Source organism: Glossina fuscipes, unplaced genomic scaffold (genome assembly GCF_014805625.2).
Source record: "Glossina fuscipes isolate IAEA_lab_2018 unplaced genomic scaffold, Yale_Gfus_2 0, whole genome shotgun sequence".
In the NCBI taxonomy this organism is placed as follows: domain Eukaryota; kingdom Metazoa; phylum Arthropoda; class Insecta; order Diptera; family Glossinidae; genus Glossina; species Glossina fuscipes.
In genome coordinates, this window is record NW_023998414.1 from 2,604,805 (window position 1) to 2,623,942 (window position 19,138).

A 19,138-nucleotide genomic window follows, 5' to 3' on the forward strand; every position below is an offset into this window, starting at 1 on the left:
CACAATGTAGTTTTGGTGTTTCTGGTAAAACAATAAAATATTTAAACACTCGTTTGTTCCTACGGAGGCGATAAAAATCAGTAAATTATTTTTAAAATTATTTAAAATGAAAATTTATTAAATATCTCCTTATACCCTACACCAATTGCAGGACATGGGTGTATTAAGTTTATACGGATGGTGGAACAGATTAGCCAGCCAGAAGGGCTTTGACGTCGAGACACCTTTTATTACACTGTTCGCCATGTAGAGTCACTTAAACTTGTCTGTCCGCCTGTTCGTCTAACTATCTTGTTTTCATCTGTTAATATATTTAATAAAAAAAAACAAAAAACAATAAATTGTTTTATATAAAAGAGAAGAAAATAACGTAGAAAGTCGATGGATAAACTATTTATTGCTGCTCTGTTTGAGTGTGAGTGGGATTAATTGGGACCAGAAAGAAAAAGGGGCTACATATAAGAACAAAAAAAAAAAAAAAAGAGAAAAAAAGAAGCAAACTACTTCAATACGTTGGACAAAGTATGATATGTACGTACATGCATGGATGTTGCAACTTTGTACGCCAATGATCATGATACAGAAAAATATAGCGCTAGATATATATATGCACAGTAGAAATTCTTTATTCGCGGGATATATGTGCCGCGAATACAGGAAACCGTAAATACAGAATGGTAATTGGATACCTATGGGAAGCCTTTTATTATTATTATGTATGTACTTATTAGATCCACGAATAAAGAAATATATAGACGCGAATATCGGAATTTTCTTAAATTATTTTTTTAATCCGCGAATAGTGACAACGCGAATGAACGAAAAGCTAATAAAGAGCTTTTACTGCATATCAATGACAATAACGATTAGTAACAAGGACAACATCATCATCAGTTCAAACATCAATTTTATCTAAAAGTAGTAATCGTACGACCTATCTTATCACCTTTCGTTTGATTATCTCACACTATTATATTATATAATTAAAAATTTAATAACCTAATTAAATTATTTAAACGATAGTATGATGTTGTCTGCCTAGCCAATTGTTATTGTTGTTGCATCGAAGGGTAAGTCAAAGAAAGAAAATATAAATTCGCACAGTTTACGCGCTTTCCAGCGAAATTCGAGGCGGATAAACAATTTGCATTATTATTATGACACACACACACATACACACACACACATTCAAACACAAACTCTAACAAGCATTGAGAAACCAATCATAAAAATTGTTATACTCATAAACACATTTCATTTCAGTTTAATGCGTGTTGCGTCGAGGTTCTCCAAATTCCCTAAGAGCGGGCAATTCACTCTCAGTTGTAGAGAAGCGTAGCGTTGTATATTAATAGGTTATTGTCTCGAAGGTTACCTAGATTTTTATTCTGATCTAGCTTAGCTGGGATTATAAGGAAATAAATAAATAAATAAATAAATAAAACGCATATATGTTTGTCGTAAGTTGGGAGTTCGCCTACTAGTTCTTCCTTAGGTACACAGTTCGTTCTTCATAAAAAAAAAGAAGGTAAAACAACATCTATCGAAGATGTCAGCATCCTGAGTTATTTACAAATCTAACCGCTAGACCCACCATACATGTAGCCACAACCTTCGAGATAATTGCATCCCCAGCCTCTTTGCTAATTACCGCTTAAGACCAGAAGGTAATTACAGTCGCAGCTTCCGGGGTAACTGTAATTGCAGCTCTCGATGCAACCTCAGCCTTGGCGGTAGGTACCGTCCCGCCCAAAGAGACACTTGCAGTCGCAGTTTTTACGGTATTTGTAGCTCCAATGTCTGAAGAAGTTAGTAGCAGTTCCCGAATTAGTCGCAGTCATAGGCCACCAGGTGATTGTAGCGGTGCTGCCGCAGTCCCGGTGTTATTTGCGGATCCATTTCTCTTGCAGTCACAATCTACGCAGTAATTGCAGCCGTAGCCACGTCGATATATGTAGCTGCCTGCAGATTAATCGCAATCGCAAATCTCAAGGCAATTGCAGTTGCAGCCTTGAAGTAGCCGTAGGCGGAAATTGTCAACTTGTAAACAGTAATAAATGTGATAAAAATTTTGAAATTTGTCATAAAGAAAGTTCAGAAGCAGAACTCTCTTTAGTAATTTTGATTAATGCCTTGCTTCGATTAGTAAATACAATCGCATCGATAGGACGAGTTATGTGAAACGTGGTATTTAAAAATGCGAAAGGACTACGAAAAGAAAACGATTTCTATTGGTTTTGCCTTTTTTTTTTTTCACGGACTAAAAATCTTTGTTATTTTGCATATTTTGCTTTGATAAACATCCTAATTGTAGTCGATTCCCTATAATTTATTGTAAAAAGCAAGCGACTTTTGGGCGCCATAAAATTTCATTATTGCACTTTTTGTTCGATGCCCTGAAGTGCTTGTAAATAATGTAACACATGCACGAGTCATGTTTTATGGTGTGATGCTCAGGCCGCATTTATTGTACCCATCCCTATTTTTATTTATTTTTTTTGCGCTCACTATCTGACAAATAACTCTTAAACATTCAATGAACTTGTTTTTCTCGTTCCTTTTTTTTTTTTTTTTTTTTTTTTCTTTTTTGTTTAATATTGCGGTGTATTGTGTGCTGAACCGTTTTCTTTTTTATTTATTTATTTTTTTTTTATTTTTTTGCCTGCAAGTTATTTAATTGTATTTGAAATATCGTACATAATATGTATGTGTGTATATTTCCGGTTGCTTTGACTTAATACACTTAATACACATATATAAGGTACCACTCTTGTGTAAGCACATTTTTTTAAGCCAACCATTTACAAAGCGGGGGCTACATGGCGAGAGAGAGAGAGAGAGAGAGAGAGGGAAAGAAAGAAGGAAAGCTTGGCCAAAACAATGCACAGGAATTCCCTACTGGGTGTTTATAAGATTTATTACCATTTATTTACGTTCATTTATTTTGGACAGTCTGAACTATGTTTATTTTGTTGTATTTTTTTATTATTTCATTCTTTTTTCTTTTTTTTTTTTTTTAATGCATTTTCAACAGCAGACAAGCACGTACAAGTAATATATTGGAGTTTTTATTTTCTTATTAAAATTTGCTGCTTTTTTTACCATTTTCTTTTTTTTTGTTTTTGGTTTTTTTTTTTTAGGGATTCGTTTACCTTTGCCGTTATCAGAAAATATCTTTGATAATTTCTTATAAATTTTTTAAAATTCTTTAAAGCATACCCTTAGGCTGTTTTAATGAAAATTTTGTTTTGCATTTAATTGCAGATAATTAAATTTTGTTAATATATCATAAAAATTTCTTTTTTCTAACGAATTGTATGCAATTACTATACAAGGACTGACGTTTTCTACTACACGACCCCTTATCCTTATACTTGACACATTTGGGCGTTTTGCTAGAAGTTTCGTTGAAAAAAAAAAAAAAAAAAAAGACTTTTAATTTAATTGCAATGTTGTTTATTCTAGTTACTTAAATATATGAAATATTTTGAGTTTATTGTTCCATATGTTTAACTTGTGCCTTAATGGGAAAAAAATCAATTGATTTCATTTACGGCAATTAAATGCATCAAATTTTTGTATATGCGCGAACTCGTTTTCTACGCGTATAAAAAATATTGTTTTGTGTGTATGTGTGTACAGGGCTTGCATTCAAACGAGATTAAATTTGCAATTTACTTTTTTTGAATACACGACCGCAAAGAAAGAACGAAAATCGAATCGAAGACAGATTACATTTTTAGGTTGTGCTGTTGTTTGTTGAGCGGCTACAAATGGTATCTGATTGAAATTAAAATTCAGTTTTAGCCACAAAATCTTTATTAATATGTACTATATATGTTTATATTAAAAAAAAAGAAAAGGTTCGAGAAGAGAAGATCGAAAGATCATATCAAAGGAATTGATTGCTTATCAGATCTCTTTGTTACATTTACTAATAAATAAATAGGTATACAAAAGCATGGCACAGTCTAAACTACATTCATGCTTACGAGTTTCGAGACAATCGAATCTAATTTTCAATCTTTTGCCGCATATGGATGACAATCTTCAAGCAAATTATTATTCTTAAATTTCAGTCCGATCACTTTAACTGGCGACTTGCGGAAGAAGATCCCATAATCTTCTTAGCGCTACTTGATCAATGCATTGACGATTCGGTCACAGTTTTCTGATGTTCGCCCTAGCTTGCAAACAAGCCGGACATATTGTGAAGGTCTACCATATGCCAAGGTCAACGTTTTCAAGACACGATTCGTTATTAACGCAGAAATGATTATATATAACAAATATTATGCTATACATATTATGCTACACATACGCAAACATTTCACGGATTTGGAAAAAGTTAGAGGTAGAGAAGGAAAAAGTACGCAACGTAATCACTTGAATTTGCCTCTTTTTCAATAGCAGACGACTTGAGTGGAATGACTTAATAAAAGTAAACTTGAACAAGGAATTCAAAATGTTGCTGAAAAGCATTCTCAATATGTATCTGCAGGGTGAAGGTTAAACGTTGACGCGAATGCGTCCCTTTTAAATGACGAATCTTTTGAACTAAACCATATAACGAATACCTTTTGACAGTGTATTGCTTGTAAAGATCTTTTTTGATTAACACTATCTGCTCTAATTTTTGTTAGTCTTAAAATTTGTTCTAATATAATTTAAAAGGAAAATTCTTACTAAGGCCATAAGGCTATAACAAGATATGAATATAACGCAATTCGATCAACAACAGAATAAAAACAAAAGTTTTTTTTTTTTTTTTTTTTTTGCAAGCGCGTAAAGGAAATTTTTCACAAATTCGATCTTGTCGATAAAGTTCCTATATACGCATCTATTGTCGATTATGGGCTTTGGATTGTGCGTTGATCTCTAATTCTAAAAATTCTGCAATTGTGGGCGTTTCGGGCATTTATTCAAAATTAAGTTACGAGAAATTTTCATTTTTATATTTCAAAATTTGCTGCATTGAATATGTAAGAAGGCGCCTGAAGAATAAACTGACAACCGTATGTGATGATAAGCTATGGACAGTGATATCGTGCTTCATAACATCTCGACGAATATTGCGTTGCAGTTTCCCGTAATATATTAACAGTTTCTTAAGGTATCGCTGTTGACATTCTTTTCTTGATCCGACTGCATTCCGCTAATGAGCGATCGCGAAAAGAGCAACAAAGTCTTCAATGTTTTTTGTCACTTACATAGTAGAGAGCTCTCATTACATTCAGCACTCAGCATTCAGCACTCAGCACTCAGCGCTCAGCACTCAGCATTCAGCATTCAGCACTTCATTATATACTTTGTTGCAATTAATTATGCAAAATATGAAATAAAATTTAAATATGTCGCAACGACATATGTAGGGTACTTAACGGCTAGGAATAGACCGGTTAAGCGATTTTTACTTGCTTTTCGTTTTAGTAGTTTTTACTGCTTTTGATGTAAAAATTAAAACTTCGTCTGAAAAAAAGAAAACTTTTACCACTTTATGAATAAATGCATATAAGTGTGTACATGTGATGTGCGTGGAACTAAATAAAATTAAATATCCTGCCATGAAAATGCACATGAAAAATATACAAAAAAAAAAAAAAAAAAAATTGGGTTTTTTTTTATTTTTGCACAAACACATGCATTGCGAGCAATGTAAAGCAATTTCACTTCTTCAGGCATTTGCATGGCGTCGTGTAAAAAAACTGCGAAATAAAATAAATATAATCAGTTTATAAACTAAAGTGAGAAGAAATTGAAAAATAAAAAAAACAATAAAGCAAAAAAAAAAAAAAAGTTGCTTGAAACATTTAAACTTTCGCAAAAAGTTGTTTTCCGTTTATTTATTTAATTTTTCTCAAAATTTCACTAAATTTCTTTCAATTTTATTGATCGTTAAAATCCGGCAATGATTTTCCTTTTTTTAAATAATTGCGTTGAACGATTTTGAATAGCAATAATCGCATAAGAAGCTCATCATAATTTTTTCGCTATTAAAGTTCGTTCGTACTTCGTTTTTAACGCAACGAGAATATGAATTTTTACTTAATATTACGTGTTAAAATAGTGAAGAATAGGGAAAGACGTACGAAAAGAAACAAACAAAGAGAAAGTCTCCATTTCAGGAAGAGAGAGAGAGAGAGAAACATTATCGATAGCTCCGAAAAGAAACAAGCGAGGAGAAAGTGTCCATTTCAGATAGAGACAGAGAGAGAGAGAGAGAGAGAGAGAGAGACAGAGAGAGAGAGAGAGAAAGGAAAAACATTTTAGTCAAAACATTATCGATAGCTACGAAAAGAAACAAGCGAAGAGAAAGTGTCCATTTCAGGATGAGAGAGAGAGAGAGAGAGAGAGAGAGAGAGAGAGACAGAGAGAGAGAGAGAGAAAGGAAAAATATTTTAGTCAAAACATTATCGATAGCTACGAAAAGAAACAAGCGAAGAGAAAGTGTGCATTTCAGGAAGAGAGAGAGAGAGAGAGAGAGAGAGAGAGAGAGAGAGAGAGAAAAAGAGGGGGAGAAAGAAATAGAGAGAGGAAAAATATTTTAGTCAAAACATTATCGATAGCTACGAAAAGAAACAAGCGAAGAGAAAGTGTCCATTTCAGATAGAGACAGAGAGAGAGAGAGAGAAAGAGAGAGAAAACGGCTACTTAGAATGGAGACTTCTTGAGTGATGTGATAATTGCATAGGGCGAACATAATGGAGGATACGCTTAATGGCCTTATAATGTGTCTTATTATTTATTTACATAAATATTTGGAGAATCTTCAAGAACAAAGACGAATATTAGAAAAAGATTTTAATAATTCCCAGACAAGGGGTTTGGAAACATTAAAAATGGAAGAGTTAACGGAAGAGAGAAGCTTCTCAATTGTAATACAATAAGCGAGAGCTTTGTATGTACAAATTAAAATTTGGCGAATCTTTCTTCGCAAAATTAAAGACAGATTTGCCAGTGAATCAGAAGCAGAAGAAGAGTAATTCTTAATCTATTCGACATTAATTATGTTAAGCGTTGACGTGTAACTTAGTGCAACAAAGTTTCAAAGTTTTTTTCTTTTTATGCTTTACTTTTTCTTTTTTTTTTTTTTATGCTTTACTTGTTTCCATTTTTGTATCTTATATTTTACGTTCGTATCATTGTAAGCGACTAAAGTTAAAGGGAGAAGTAATAAAATAGAAGAAATAGGAAGCAAAAATACGGCAGCCAACAAAATCCAGTACGGCATTATGCTCAAAACGAAGAAGATGGAAAGCCTTAAAATCTTTAAACTCTTTATTACGTCTGATCATATGCTTTTAAAAGCAAAAAAAAAAATAAAAATAAAAAAATAAAAATAAAAAAAAGCGAATAACAATTACTTTAACAACCAACCAGAGTAGCAAAAGCCTCACTAGTGATAGCAATAACAGCAGCAACAACAGCAACATTAACAATATGCTCTGAATTTTTATGCCTTTAAAGTTTTCCTCTGTTCTTTACTAACATCGTTTTTCTTGTTCTTATTTTTTGTTTTTTTTTTTTGTTTTTTGTTTCCTTAACTTTTTCATGCTCGTCTCGTATGGTATGGCAGGCTGCTTCACCACGCTGGGAACCACAAATTGCAGTACTCTGTGAAGCCGGGCAAGTCTATCAACCGCAATATCTCTCCGAAGAGGGACGTTGGGTAACAGATCTGAATAAGAAATCATCGGGCTCTACATGTTTGCGTGATAAACTCGATTTATTGGATTATTGTAAGAAGGTAAGTTACAAGAATATTCACTAACACGTACCATACATACACAATAGTTTTTTTTTTTTGCCTCACAGCCTCATACCAAAACCGCATACACAATCGTACACACATACTTTCGTTGGCTAGATGCGTTAGCAAATAACAAAAAAAAAAAAAAAAAAAAAAAAATAACAAAAAATTTGTACTTTTTGAAGAAAATTTAAAGAAAAGAACAAAAAAAGAAGAAAAAAAATAAAAAATAAAAATAATGATAAAAGAGAAGTAAACTATCCACACAAAGAGTTATACACAAGTGTATGGGTGTGCTTACTTATATACTGTAACTACGTTTTAATAGCATACGCACAAACAAACAAACAAACTAACAAACAAGCAAACATTTACTAACACTATAATGCTATATAGACTTAAGCAGATTACATTTTTATATCACAAATTGCAAACAAAACTTTCGGTTTTACATATTGTTACTCCTATCATCATCATCATCATCATCATCATCATTATCGTCATTGTCATCATTATCATGATTATAGTCAAAACCAAAATTATTACTGCTGTTAAGCTATTGCTTTTATCTATGGATGTGCATTTGTGTGTGTGTGTGTGTATGTGTGTATGTATATGTATATACGCATATGTGTATGTGTACGTTTTAGTCATCCTTCGAATTCATTCATGATTTTTAATTTGTGTGTTTTTTTTTCTTGGTATTGAAAAAGTTTATCAAAATTTTTCATATGATTTTTCTCTAGAACTCTGTCGTCCCTTCTCGCTCTTTCTCTTACTATATACTGTAATTCTGTTACTAAAGTTTATTAAATGAACTTTTATAACTACGTAAAGTAAAAAACATAAAAACCAACAACAACAACAAAAAATAAAAAAAAAAAAATCCTTTAAAAAGTGGTTTTGTCGGTAGTAACGCTTGCCAGAGCATAGCTTAGCTTTCCTATGGCTTGGCTTTTGGGGATGTGTTTGAAAAACACAGCACTTTACTTTAAGTAATTAAATTTTCTGGCCATTCTAAACTTATTAGAGACAGGCAACAACCAATAGACAGAGAGAGAGAGAGAGAGAGAGAGAGAGAAGGGAAACTTATCAAGCTGGAAACTTTTGTTAAATTTCCTGTAAATTAATATGAAAAAAAAAAAAGAAAACACATTAATTATGATGATATTAAACATCAAATGGCCGTGTAATGAAATTCTCAATCAAAAAACAAACTGCCACGAACTAATTGCTTGTCCATCTCTAGACTACTAGATTTTAAAAATGCTCCCTAATGCGCTTAACGAAACGCACGCAATGAATAGTTCACCAATAAATTCTTTTTCGTCGTAAGTAATTTCATGAATTCATGTTTTAGCTGGCAAGAGGGCCAGCCGCAGAGACATTCTGAATTTGCAATTTTTCTATCTAAATTTCGAAGCTAACTGCATTGTCATCAAATTTCTACGGAGCTACCGTACTCCGTGACATATGTTCAATGATTTTAATGTAGTTCACAGCTGTCACATAAGACAATTAATACCATATGCTATGTTGGTTGATAACTTATTTTTATTTATTTTTTTTTTAATTTTTTTTTGTTTATTTCTTATTTTGTTTTTTATTTCTTTTTTTTTTTTTTTTTTTGGTGATGAAATCATTATGACATCACTATGGAACATGCAGGATTTTGGATGAAAAAGTGAGATCTCTCAGGCAATTTTTTTGAATTTCTCTTTAAAAGTCATATCAAAGATTTCGGTTAAAAAGCGAGCTCTGCAGAAAGCAAAACAAAACAGACCGATCTATACGGTAATAAGACTTTCCAGTTTTGACTCCTTAAATAGGATGTATCTGGCATGGTATTGCTGCCATGACAGATGGCGACCTTTCAATTTTGGACACTTTGCCCGACTTGATTACTTTAAGCGAGTTAGTGCCCGAAATTATGCGAATGGTATCCAACAACATGACCTTACGTATAATCCATTTCTATACCGCCCCTTAAAAATCTCATCAAAAATGTGCCTCGATTTTGTTTATTTTGCTTTATTTACCACTCGCAGTTAATATAGTCTGCATTAGAATATCGAGCATCTTTCTGTCTTTGATACGTAACTGCTGATGGTTAATATTTGGTTCGACCAATATACCGATCCTTCTTTAATTTTTTCCCCTTATCAGCCAACACTTGCAACTGATTTGCGTGCCAATGTCTTTCATAAGGCATTTTCACTATAAACATCAACAATCTTTTAATGGGCAAACAGTTTTAATTGGTTTAAGGAACCGTTTCCTTTAGGAAGAACAGTTCGTTCTTTCTAAATTAACCCTTTACGAGGCGTTTACTGCTTTACGTTTGCGATTACTCTTTATGCGAATTATGTTTCTCTCTAGCGTTTCTTTCAACTAATTGACAGTTTCGTGTTCGTGTTCTCTTCTTTTTCTTCTCTTTTTTTTTTTTTTTTTTTGTTAACTTTAGCTCGACAGACAGTTTTCTGTCTTTGCCATAAATCACTTATAAGATAATTTATTTTGTACCTTAAAACTTACGATTTCAGGTTGGGGAGCAACTATATCATCGATATCATGGAAACAATTGAAATATATATACATCTGCGTTAGTTTTATTATTAAGTCATTTTTGCGTTCAATAAAGTCTTTCGCTGAGGTCTGCATTAACTCTTCATGACTTTTGCTAATTCTAAGGAATTTATTGTCTTTTACCATACAAGCCCTCAGCTATTCATTAGATTGCCTAGAGTTTAATTTTTCTTAGCCGATTATTTGGCACAAGCCTTATAAGCGATTCTAGTTACCGTAGGATTTCATAGATTTTGTCCGCCACGGTACATAGATTATCGTTTAATAGTTCAATCAATAAGCGCCTCCGTGGAATCATCTTTTAAGCATTGTTTTTTAGTTTCGATGAACGATTGCAATGAACTGTGAGCTGTATGCGTTTCATAACTTTCAAGAAAGTCCTTGTCTTCAGATGCGGCAAATTCCCTTTGTTCACTGTTTTATAATCAACAAGGCGATCATATGATTGCTAATCTTGGACTGGCCTCAGTAATATGGCCGGTAGCTTAAGAATTGAGAATAGAATCGCCTCCCGTTCTCTGTCAATAGGGCTCCTCATCTTGTTCTCAGCCTAAAGCGTAGGCGTATAAAGCATAGGCGTAAATATACACAGTATGGTGCGGCCAAGCGCTTACTCTTCTTCCGATCGACAGTGCTAACGAAGGAATAAAATCTTGCTTAAGTAGAAATTTTGATAATACTTTATGGGGAAATCTATTGCTTACAACAGAAAAGAACGATATCACTTTCCTTCGCACCTATTATTTCGTTAGCTTGTTTTTATTTCAATTAATTCCATTCCCATTTTTCCTCTCAAACAACGTTTTTAAAAGAATACAAATATTTGTTCCCTTAAAAAAAGAAAAAAAAAAAAAAAAAATCCTTTAACACAGCATCACCATCAACAACGAATACATCAAACAACGGAATAACAGAAACAACTTCAATGTCACATTAAAAAATCATTTTCAATAACAGTAAAGGATGGTGTATGAGAGCATAAAGAAAGACACGAAATGGGAGGCCGTCCTATTCTCCGCGCACCGTGCACCGTGCACCGTGCACCGCGCTCCGCATTCCGCTCCACCCCTCTCCGCTCTTCAGCCAGCAGCCACCATTCCATTTACTCATCTAGTCTGCTTTTATCTAAACACACAGAAAACTTATATATATATATATATATATATATATATATTGTAATTGGATGGATGCGGTGCATATAAGCGTGTATTTGTAAAACATTCTCATGCACCGCAACGCCATGATACGCAATACAACCGGCAGTACATGGGCATGTTGTTGCATTATATGCACCTGTGTGCATAGTAATGCAGCTGAATGATGTTAAAATTGTTTTTGTATAAAATGCAAAACACGTAAGCGTTCAAGGAATTTTCCAAAAAAAAACAAAAAAAACAAAAAGTAGCCCCTTACAGCCCCTTACATATCCAGCAAGTAAACGAAAAAATATGCCTCAGGGTTTAACAAGAGTTTAGTTTTTCTCTTTATTTTTATTCATTTATTTATTTGTTTTTTTTTCCATTTAATGAATGTTAGAGTTGAACACGTTACAAAAAAAAAAAAATAAAAAAAAAATAAAAAAAAAATAAAGAAAAAGAAAACAAAGGGGAAAAAATTGTATGCAAGTGTTTAGTGTGCTAAATAAGAAAACAACAACTTTGAACGAACTTCTGGTGGCGGCAGTAAATTACAAAAATTTTGTATGTGCGGCGTGTGCAAGAGAATTTTTTTTCTTAAATTATTTTTATTTTTTTTTATTTTCTTCTTTAAGAAAACTTTATACTTGTTATTATTTTACCTGATGGTGCATGATTTGAGAAAAGCGAAACCTCATCTTGCGGTTTTGTGAGAAAAGAAATTCTTATGGCAGAAAATTATTTATGGGAAAACCCTTGAACTTACTCTTTTGAAAAAAAAGATTGCGTAAGTGAGTGTTAAAAAATTTGTAAATGAATGTCGGAAAAGCTATTCCCATTCTCTTGACTCTTGGCTAATAAGTGAAATTGCTTCATAGAAGATAATATCTTCGCGATTCTATTGCTCAATCCGGAGATACGTAAACGGATGTAAAAGTGAGTTTTACAAATTACTCTTAGTTCAACTTCAAATCGCAAATCTTACGTAAATTTCGCCAGAAACACGGACATGTTTGCCTCTTCCCGATGTTTAGAGTTGAAAGTTAAATTTGGCATTAAATTAGTGAGTGAGATTGAAAAACCATCGCTTACCATAATAGCACATCTTAATCGTTCATTCATATTGATCGATCGATATTTTAAGCATACAATGCATTGCATAGCTGATTTCATATATCAAACGCTGTACTAGTGTAAGCAAAGTAGCAGACAGAGTACATTTCGAATATGCAATGAGCGTGAGTGATTGCTCCTTTAATTTACTATTGGCGTTCTATGCGCAAACTTTGAAAAATTAATTCAAGTCCATGACATTCCTGGGAAATGCTTTTACAATGGAATAAGTGCCTTAAATGCATTAAAGGTCAAGGTAAACGCATTGCTTCATAAGTACGCATAGTCCTTTTAAAACAGTTTACAAATCCCGCAACAACTTTTAAAATGATTATAATAAATTTCTTGTTCCTTTTTTTTTTTTTTTTTTTAAATCACAATATTTTTGCATTTTACCAAGACGTTGGTGTTTAGTGTGTGTGTGTGTGTAGGTAGAAGGCAAACCCATCATGTCACTTTAATATCGTAATTTAATTATAGCGAAACGGTATTATTTTCTAGAAAACTAGAAGACTACCTGTCAACGAACTGCGGCGTAAGAATTTAAGTAATAAAATCTTGGTTTCACTTTCGTTGAAAGTAGTAATTAAAAATCATTGTGTCATCATTTTTAGTGGTAGCCGGTCTCAGAGAGGTGAAAATTTGAGATACGCATTCTTGAATAAGTAGACGAGTAGTTCTGCCTAGTGACAGTCACACATTTGAAAGTCGTTTAGTTTCCGGGCTTATGTTGTCAATGATCTCTATCTAACAATCGTGACAGAGCACGACATTGTCCGCAATGCAATGCGGGTACCGGTAACTCTTGGACTAATAACATTTGAAATATGTTGGCAAAACCGTTAAGTTCGAATGGTTTTAGCTAAATTCATCCATCAGTTAAGTACAATCATTATTGAATCACTTACAATAAAAAAAAAAAAAAAAAAAAAAAAAACAGAAGATATACAATAAACAAACATCAGTCTTGCTGAACTAGTCTTAAAATCATTAATAAGTGATTCCTTGTCGAAAATTATACGAGATGAGAGATCACTAATTATTTTCATTTTTTTCTAATTATATATATATATATATATACTAAGCATTTATATACGATCTTTGATAATTCGTTTGCATAACATTTGACTTGCTTACTTGCGTCAATAATACGATCATATATTTATTTACCCGTATATTCAGATGCTTAGATCAAAGATTTATATATGAATATATGAATATATTCACGCACTCATACACTTACGCACTCACGCATTCAAATGTTCGTTTATTCATATATCCCTATATTCATATATTCGAATATCTATATATTCGTATATATATGTTCACATTTTCGTATTTTCATATTCACATATTTATGTACCCATATATCTATGCAGTCGCTTATTGCTGCACTCATAAATCCATATATTCATACTTTCATATATTCATAATTTCGTATTTTCATATTTTCATATATTCGTAACTTCATGTATTCTTCCACTCATATGTCTACATATTCAAATATCCATATATCCACAAATCCATTTATCCACATATTCATGTATTCATAATTTCATGCTTTCATATTTTCATATATTTGTTTCTTTCATATAGTCTTCGACTCATATGTCTACACGTTCCACGTATCCATATATGCGTACATAGGCATATAGATAAATATTCATACATTCATATATCTATATATTCATATATTAACGCATACATACGCAAATGCATATTCTCATATTCTATGTATTAGTATAATTCTATATTCATACATTTATACATCCATATTTTCATATATCCATATATTCATACATTCGTATATCTATATATTGAAGTATTCATATATTCGAATGTTCAGATTTTCACATTCATTCATATTTTCGTATTTTCATGTATTCCTATACTCATTCATATATCTCAATGGTGGAAAGTGAAGATTATAGCATCAACGTTGCTTATGCATGCGTGCATGCGAGTCAATGTAATCCCTAATGCGTTATCAGCGCATTTTTATTCCTTTGGTTTTTTGCACACCAACTCTATTAATATTGTATGTATATTTTTCCATAGCACGCAATTGTTACTATCTTTCCTAACCTTCCTTGTGCATTAAGTGTTAGCCATGTAGAGGAAAGTGTCTTTATTGCGGAGACTTTTAAAAAATCTTAAATTTTACTTTAGGTTATGTAAAATTAGTAACCAGTCAGGACGACTGCAATCACTTTATAGCGTTTTTTATGCACATCGGCTTCGAAGTGTGTTGATGATTTTTTATTTATTTATTTATTTATTTATATATATTTTCTTTAACATTCTCCCATATTGACAACATTTTAGAGTTTTTTCTCCTTGAATTTTTTTCTTTCATTATATACTGCATTAAATAATGTTTGCCTTGACGATAAATAATGGCGTACATAAGGGCGCCCCATAGGCAATCATTGACTTTATTTTATGATCGTGGGGCAATAAGTGTAAGCTAATAACGAAAGTAATTTGAGAATTTTGAACAATGAAATTACAGTTTAGAAAAGAAGGTTCCGGAAGAAGTTGCGTGCAAGCTTTAGGTTGATTAGTTGGGGTGCATTATTCATTTCGCCAAACGTGAATTAGAAACATCACATATTAATGAATTCATTATTTGAAAATTGATGTCAAATGAATTTTTCATCAAATTTTTATACCTAAAAGAGAGTACGAAAGGAAACCACGGACTAAGAAGATGTAAATTGCCTTTATATTATTATATATGTTATTACATCGATATATAAGTGTCTGTTCCATGAAATTTCAATTTTTTCGCTATTATTCGCACTATTGTTAATTACCTACCTACCTATTTTGATGTCTTTCGATAGCATTCAGCACAAGTGAACTTTAATCTTTTAAAGTACAACTACAGAGGGTAGAAATTTGGAGCGATCGAGTTTAACGAACATTTTGACGTCTCTATGACGTTTGGTAAAAAAGAAAAAAAGGAAAGGACATAATATGTCCTGTGCACTGTTAACGCGAAATTAAGGAAAGAGTAAGAAATCTCCCTTTCGTAGAAGTGATAAAAATTAAATTTCAATTTAAATAAATTACTATTGATATTAATACTCAAGAATAATAAATAATCAAATATCGATGCGTACGTATGTATAAAACATTCATTATTTGTTACATGCATTTAAAAAAAAAAATAAATAGAATAATTAATAAGAAAAAATTGCTTTAAAAAAATGTATAAAAAATAATGAAGAATAATGATCATAAACATTATTATCATCGGCAGCATTCTCATCATAATCATAACGATTGACTTTAATATTAACATCATCATCGTCATCATCATCATCATCATCATCATCGATATAAAACATTATTAAGAAATAATAGCCACAAAGCATTTTCCAAGAGATATATTACATGTATTTATATATATGTCTATGTCTATGTGAAAGAGGATACACACCTGTATATGTACATATGTTGAAAATGTTAATAACATTACATCAATAATAGTAAATAATGACACATATATATATACACATTGACATATATATATATATTGATGTCAAATATATATATATATATATATATATATATATTGACATCGCATCGATATGTTCTGTACGCAGGTTGCAATATGTATGCTTGCCTGCAATAGCCCTTACGATAATCAAAATTATAAAAAAATCTATATAAATACAAAAGAAAATGATTGCTCAGACATTACTTCACTGATGTATTTAAAATAAAATAAAAACAAAAAAAAAAAAAAAAATTATGATTACAAGCAATGCAATCTTGTACAGCCTTGAGCCAAGTTTCAAATAATATTTAATATTAAACATTTCATATGCAAGAATAAATCGAAAATGAAAAGAATTTGAAAAAGCTTAAGCCTTTCTTACGCCCTCCTCAAAGAGTTTCAGCAGCTTCGATGGTCTTCGAGTTCGTTGCAATAGATCATCAAACGCAAAGTAAAACTCATAAGGTTTTCGCAATTCTTTTATTACAGTTTACAAAGATAATTAGATTCGATCTTTGTAGACAGAAAAGCAAAAAGGAAACGCAACTAATAGAAACTGGAGGACTTTCTCATTGGCCATTATGATAATGGATAAGTGTATGGGTGATTGCATTATGTGTGGCTGAAAGCAACACTTTCTTGTCCATCAAATGCAGCCGCTCTCTTTCCAAGTTCAATATGCGAACGCTGTCACGCGCGTATCTACAAAAAATTAATGCCATAATGAAATTGTCTTTGCCTTCGCCTGAGACTGGTTTTTTTTTTTTTTTTTTTTTTTGTCTGCTGCTTTCTCTCAGGCGGAAATTAATGGTCACACATCCATAAGTTGAAAAACTCTTTGCATTGCTATGAAATATCATCAAGCAAAAGCTTCAACTTTCCCACGAACAAATTTTCAATCAATATACAGTGGGAAAGGCATTTATGAGATCTTTATCATGGCGTTTAGATCGCGCAATTTTGGTCGACTACTATGCAATACAATTTTGTGGACTTTGTTCACTCGTTTCGCTACTTGCTGATCTCATTAGATCGGTCATAGCAATTTTCGTTTTAGAATTTTGCGTGACCTCGTTTAAACTCCGCCACTCAATATTGTATTATTGTAAAGAAAGGAGCAGGCAACCCTTCTCGAAAAGAATTCATCTCAGAATTTCCACTTTTGGGCGAAGAAATTGATGTACTTGAGTAAAGTACTTTACCGCAATCGCTCAGAGTTTTCTTTTGGGAAATTTGGCAACGTAGCATTTTAAAGTTCCAAATATTGGTACTTTCACTGTCAGCCGGTAGCGATAATCAAACATATTCATTCTAAATGAAATGAATTCAATTAGTAGTGCCCGTGGCGCGGTTACTTAGTTTTCAGGATAAAGAGATCTATGCTTTTGTCAAAATGCAATCAATGCGACCAAAATCTGGGGGCCGTTTTGGAAGCAATATATTATTTAAGTGGCACAGGAAGCTGCTGAAAAGCAGAAGAAAAGCTGCTCTTCTTTGGGATACTTGCAAAGATTGACAAAGCTGTTACGAAAAATTATTTTATAGAATGCATAGTTGTCAGTTGCACTTATCATAGAATGCTTTAACAAATATAGAGACTTATGGTGAAATAAACCCCGAAATTCCAGCGCTACGCATCGCTTATACAATAGTTTTTTTTTCTTTTTCTCAAATTTATGCTTTTTTTATGATTTACGTAGCAAGTTGAAATTTTCGGGTGAGCGTGTTATGAGCGAATGAAATAATTTAAAGAAAAACATTGCCTATTTATAAGTGCGAAATTGTAAACAAAATCGTAGCATATTTATGCTGTAATTATAAAAGTAATCGTTAACTTTTTAAACTCTTTAAGTTTAACTTTTCGTCAACCGCAGTTAAATAAACTAAGGGATTGAACTGTAAGCAGTAAAATGGGAATTGAAAAATTTCCATAGCTTCTGCTCTATATATGCTTAGTGTGCTTATTAAAATGTTTATGATGTGATGTTTGTTAAGCGTTACCTATCTACCATAATTAATGTTTTCATTGATTTCATATATTTATTTATTTATTTATTTTGAATTTAAATGTTTTCGAGAAGTTATTAAGATTTATCCTTTTCATTTTCTAAGTAATTGATTTAATATGCTAAGAATCTTTAATAATCCTCTTCTCTTTTTCGAGCATCGTCAATAGCTTGCATTCCGGCTGCAAACTCTTTCGCTGTCGCTTTCCCTTGTCACATTGCTATTAAATTACTTAAATAGAAAGTAATAGAAAGGGATAAATCGTAAAATTCGACTGCTTTAACACTAAATTCTTCACATGAATTTGACAGAATTTACGCGAAAATAAAAAAAAAATTTTGTTTACTTATCTTGTAGTTGACTGCTGTAAATTTATTCATTTATATTGTATTTTTATTTTTATTTTATTTTTTTTTTTTTTTTTGTAGAAAATAATGTTCTTCTTTTGTAAATAAGTTGAATTTGTTGAATTTTCATTCACAAGCGCTGCGTGCAAATAAATTTTCGCTATAATAACGCATTTCGGGGTTTAAGGTTTTTATTATTAGTTACTCGTTAGCTGCACTACGCTATTCTATTGCCATAAATTGAATGCAGAGAGAGAAGGATAGAATGAAGAAAATAAAAAAAAAAAATGTATAATTTTTCACAATCATCTCATCATCTCATCATTTGTTTGATAGCGACATAAAACGGATGTTTTTTGTACTAAAATACAAAATACGAGAAAAATATTATATAAATTCTTTCTCATATTTCTTTCTTTTTTAAATATCGATTTACATTTAACAATAATAATAATAATAATAATAATAACAACAATAACAGCAATCATAGGAGCAATTACAAAAAAGAGAAAAACCGTACATACATAACGAACGAAAGACAGCGTAGCGGATGATTGCATTCATCTCTTTATGCCTGTGTTGGCAAACATTATAAACAACAACAAATACTTGTAAATTATGCATGAAAACAGCAATACTAACAACAACAACAATTACAATAACAACAACAACAACAACAAAAACCGAAGCAATG

At 31.9% G+C, this 19,138-nt stretch overlaps 1 protein-coding gene across 8 annotated transcripts in view; it reads left to right on the plus strand.

Annotated features, from left to right (window-relative positions):
• The window catches only part of LOC119642612 (amyloid-beta-like protein), a 141,286-nt gene that overhangs the window by 85,722 nt on the left and 36,426 nt on the right, over positions 1 to 19,138 (plus strand). For all 8 annotated transcript variants that reach the window (XM_038041807.1, XM_038041833.1, XM_038041825.1 and 5 more), the window contains exon 2: positions 7,577 to 7,747. In XM_038041807.1, coding sequence (XP_037897735.1) covers positions 7,577 to 7,747 — 171 coding nt within the window. The remainder of the gene's footprint in view (positions 1 to 7,576; positions 7,748 to 19,138) is intronic.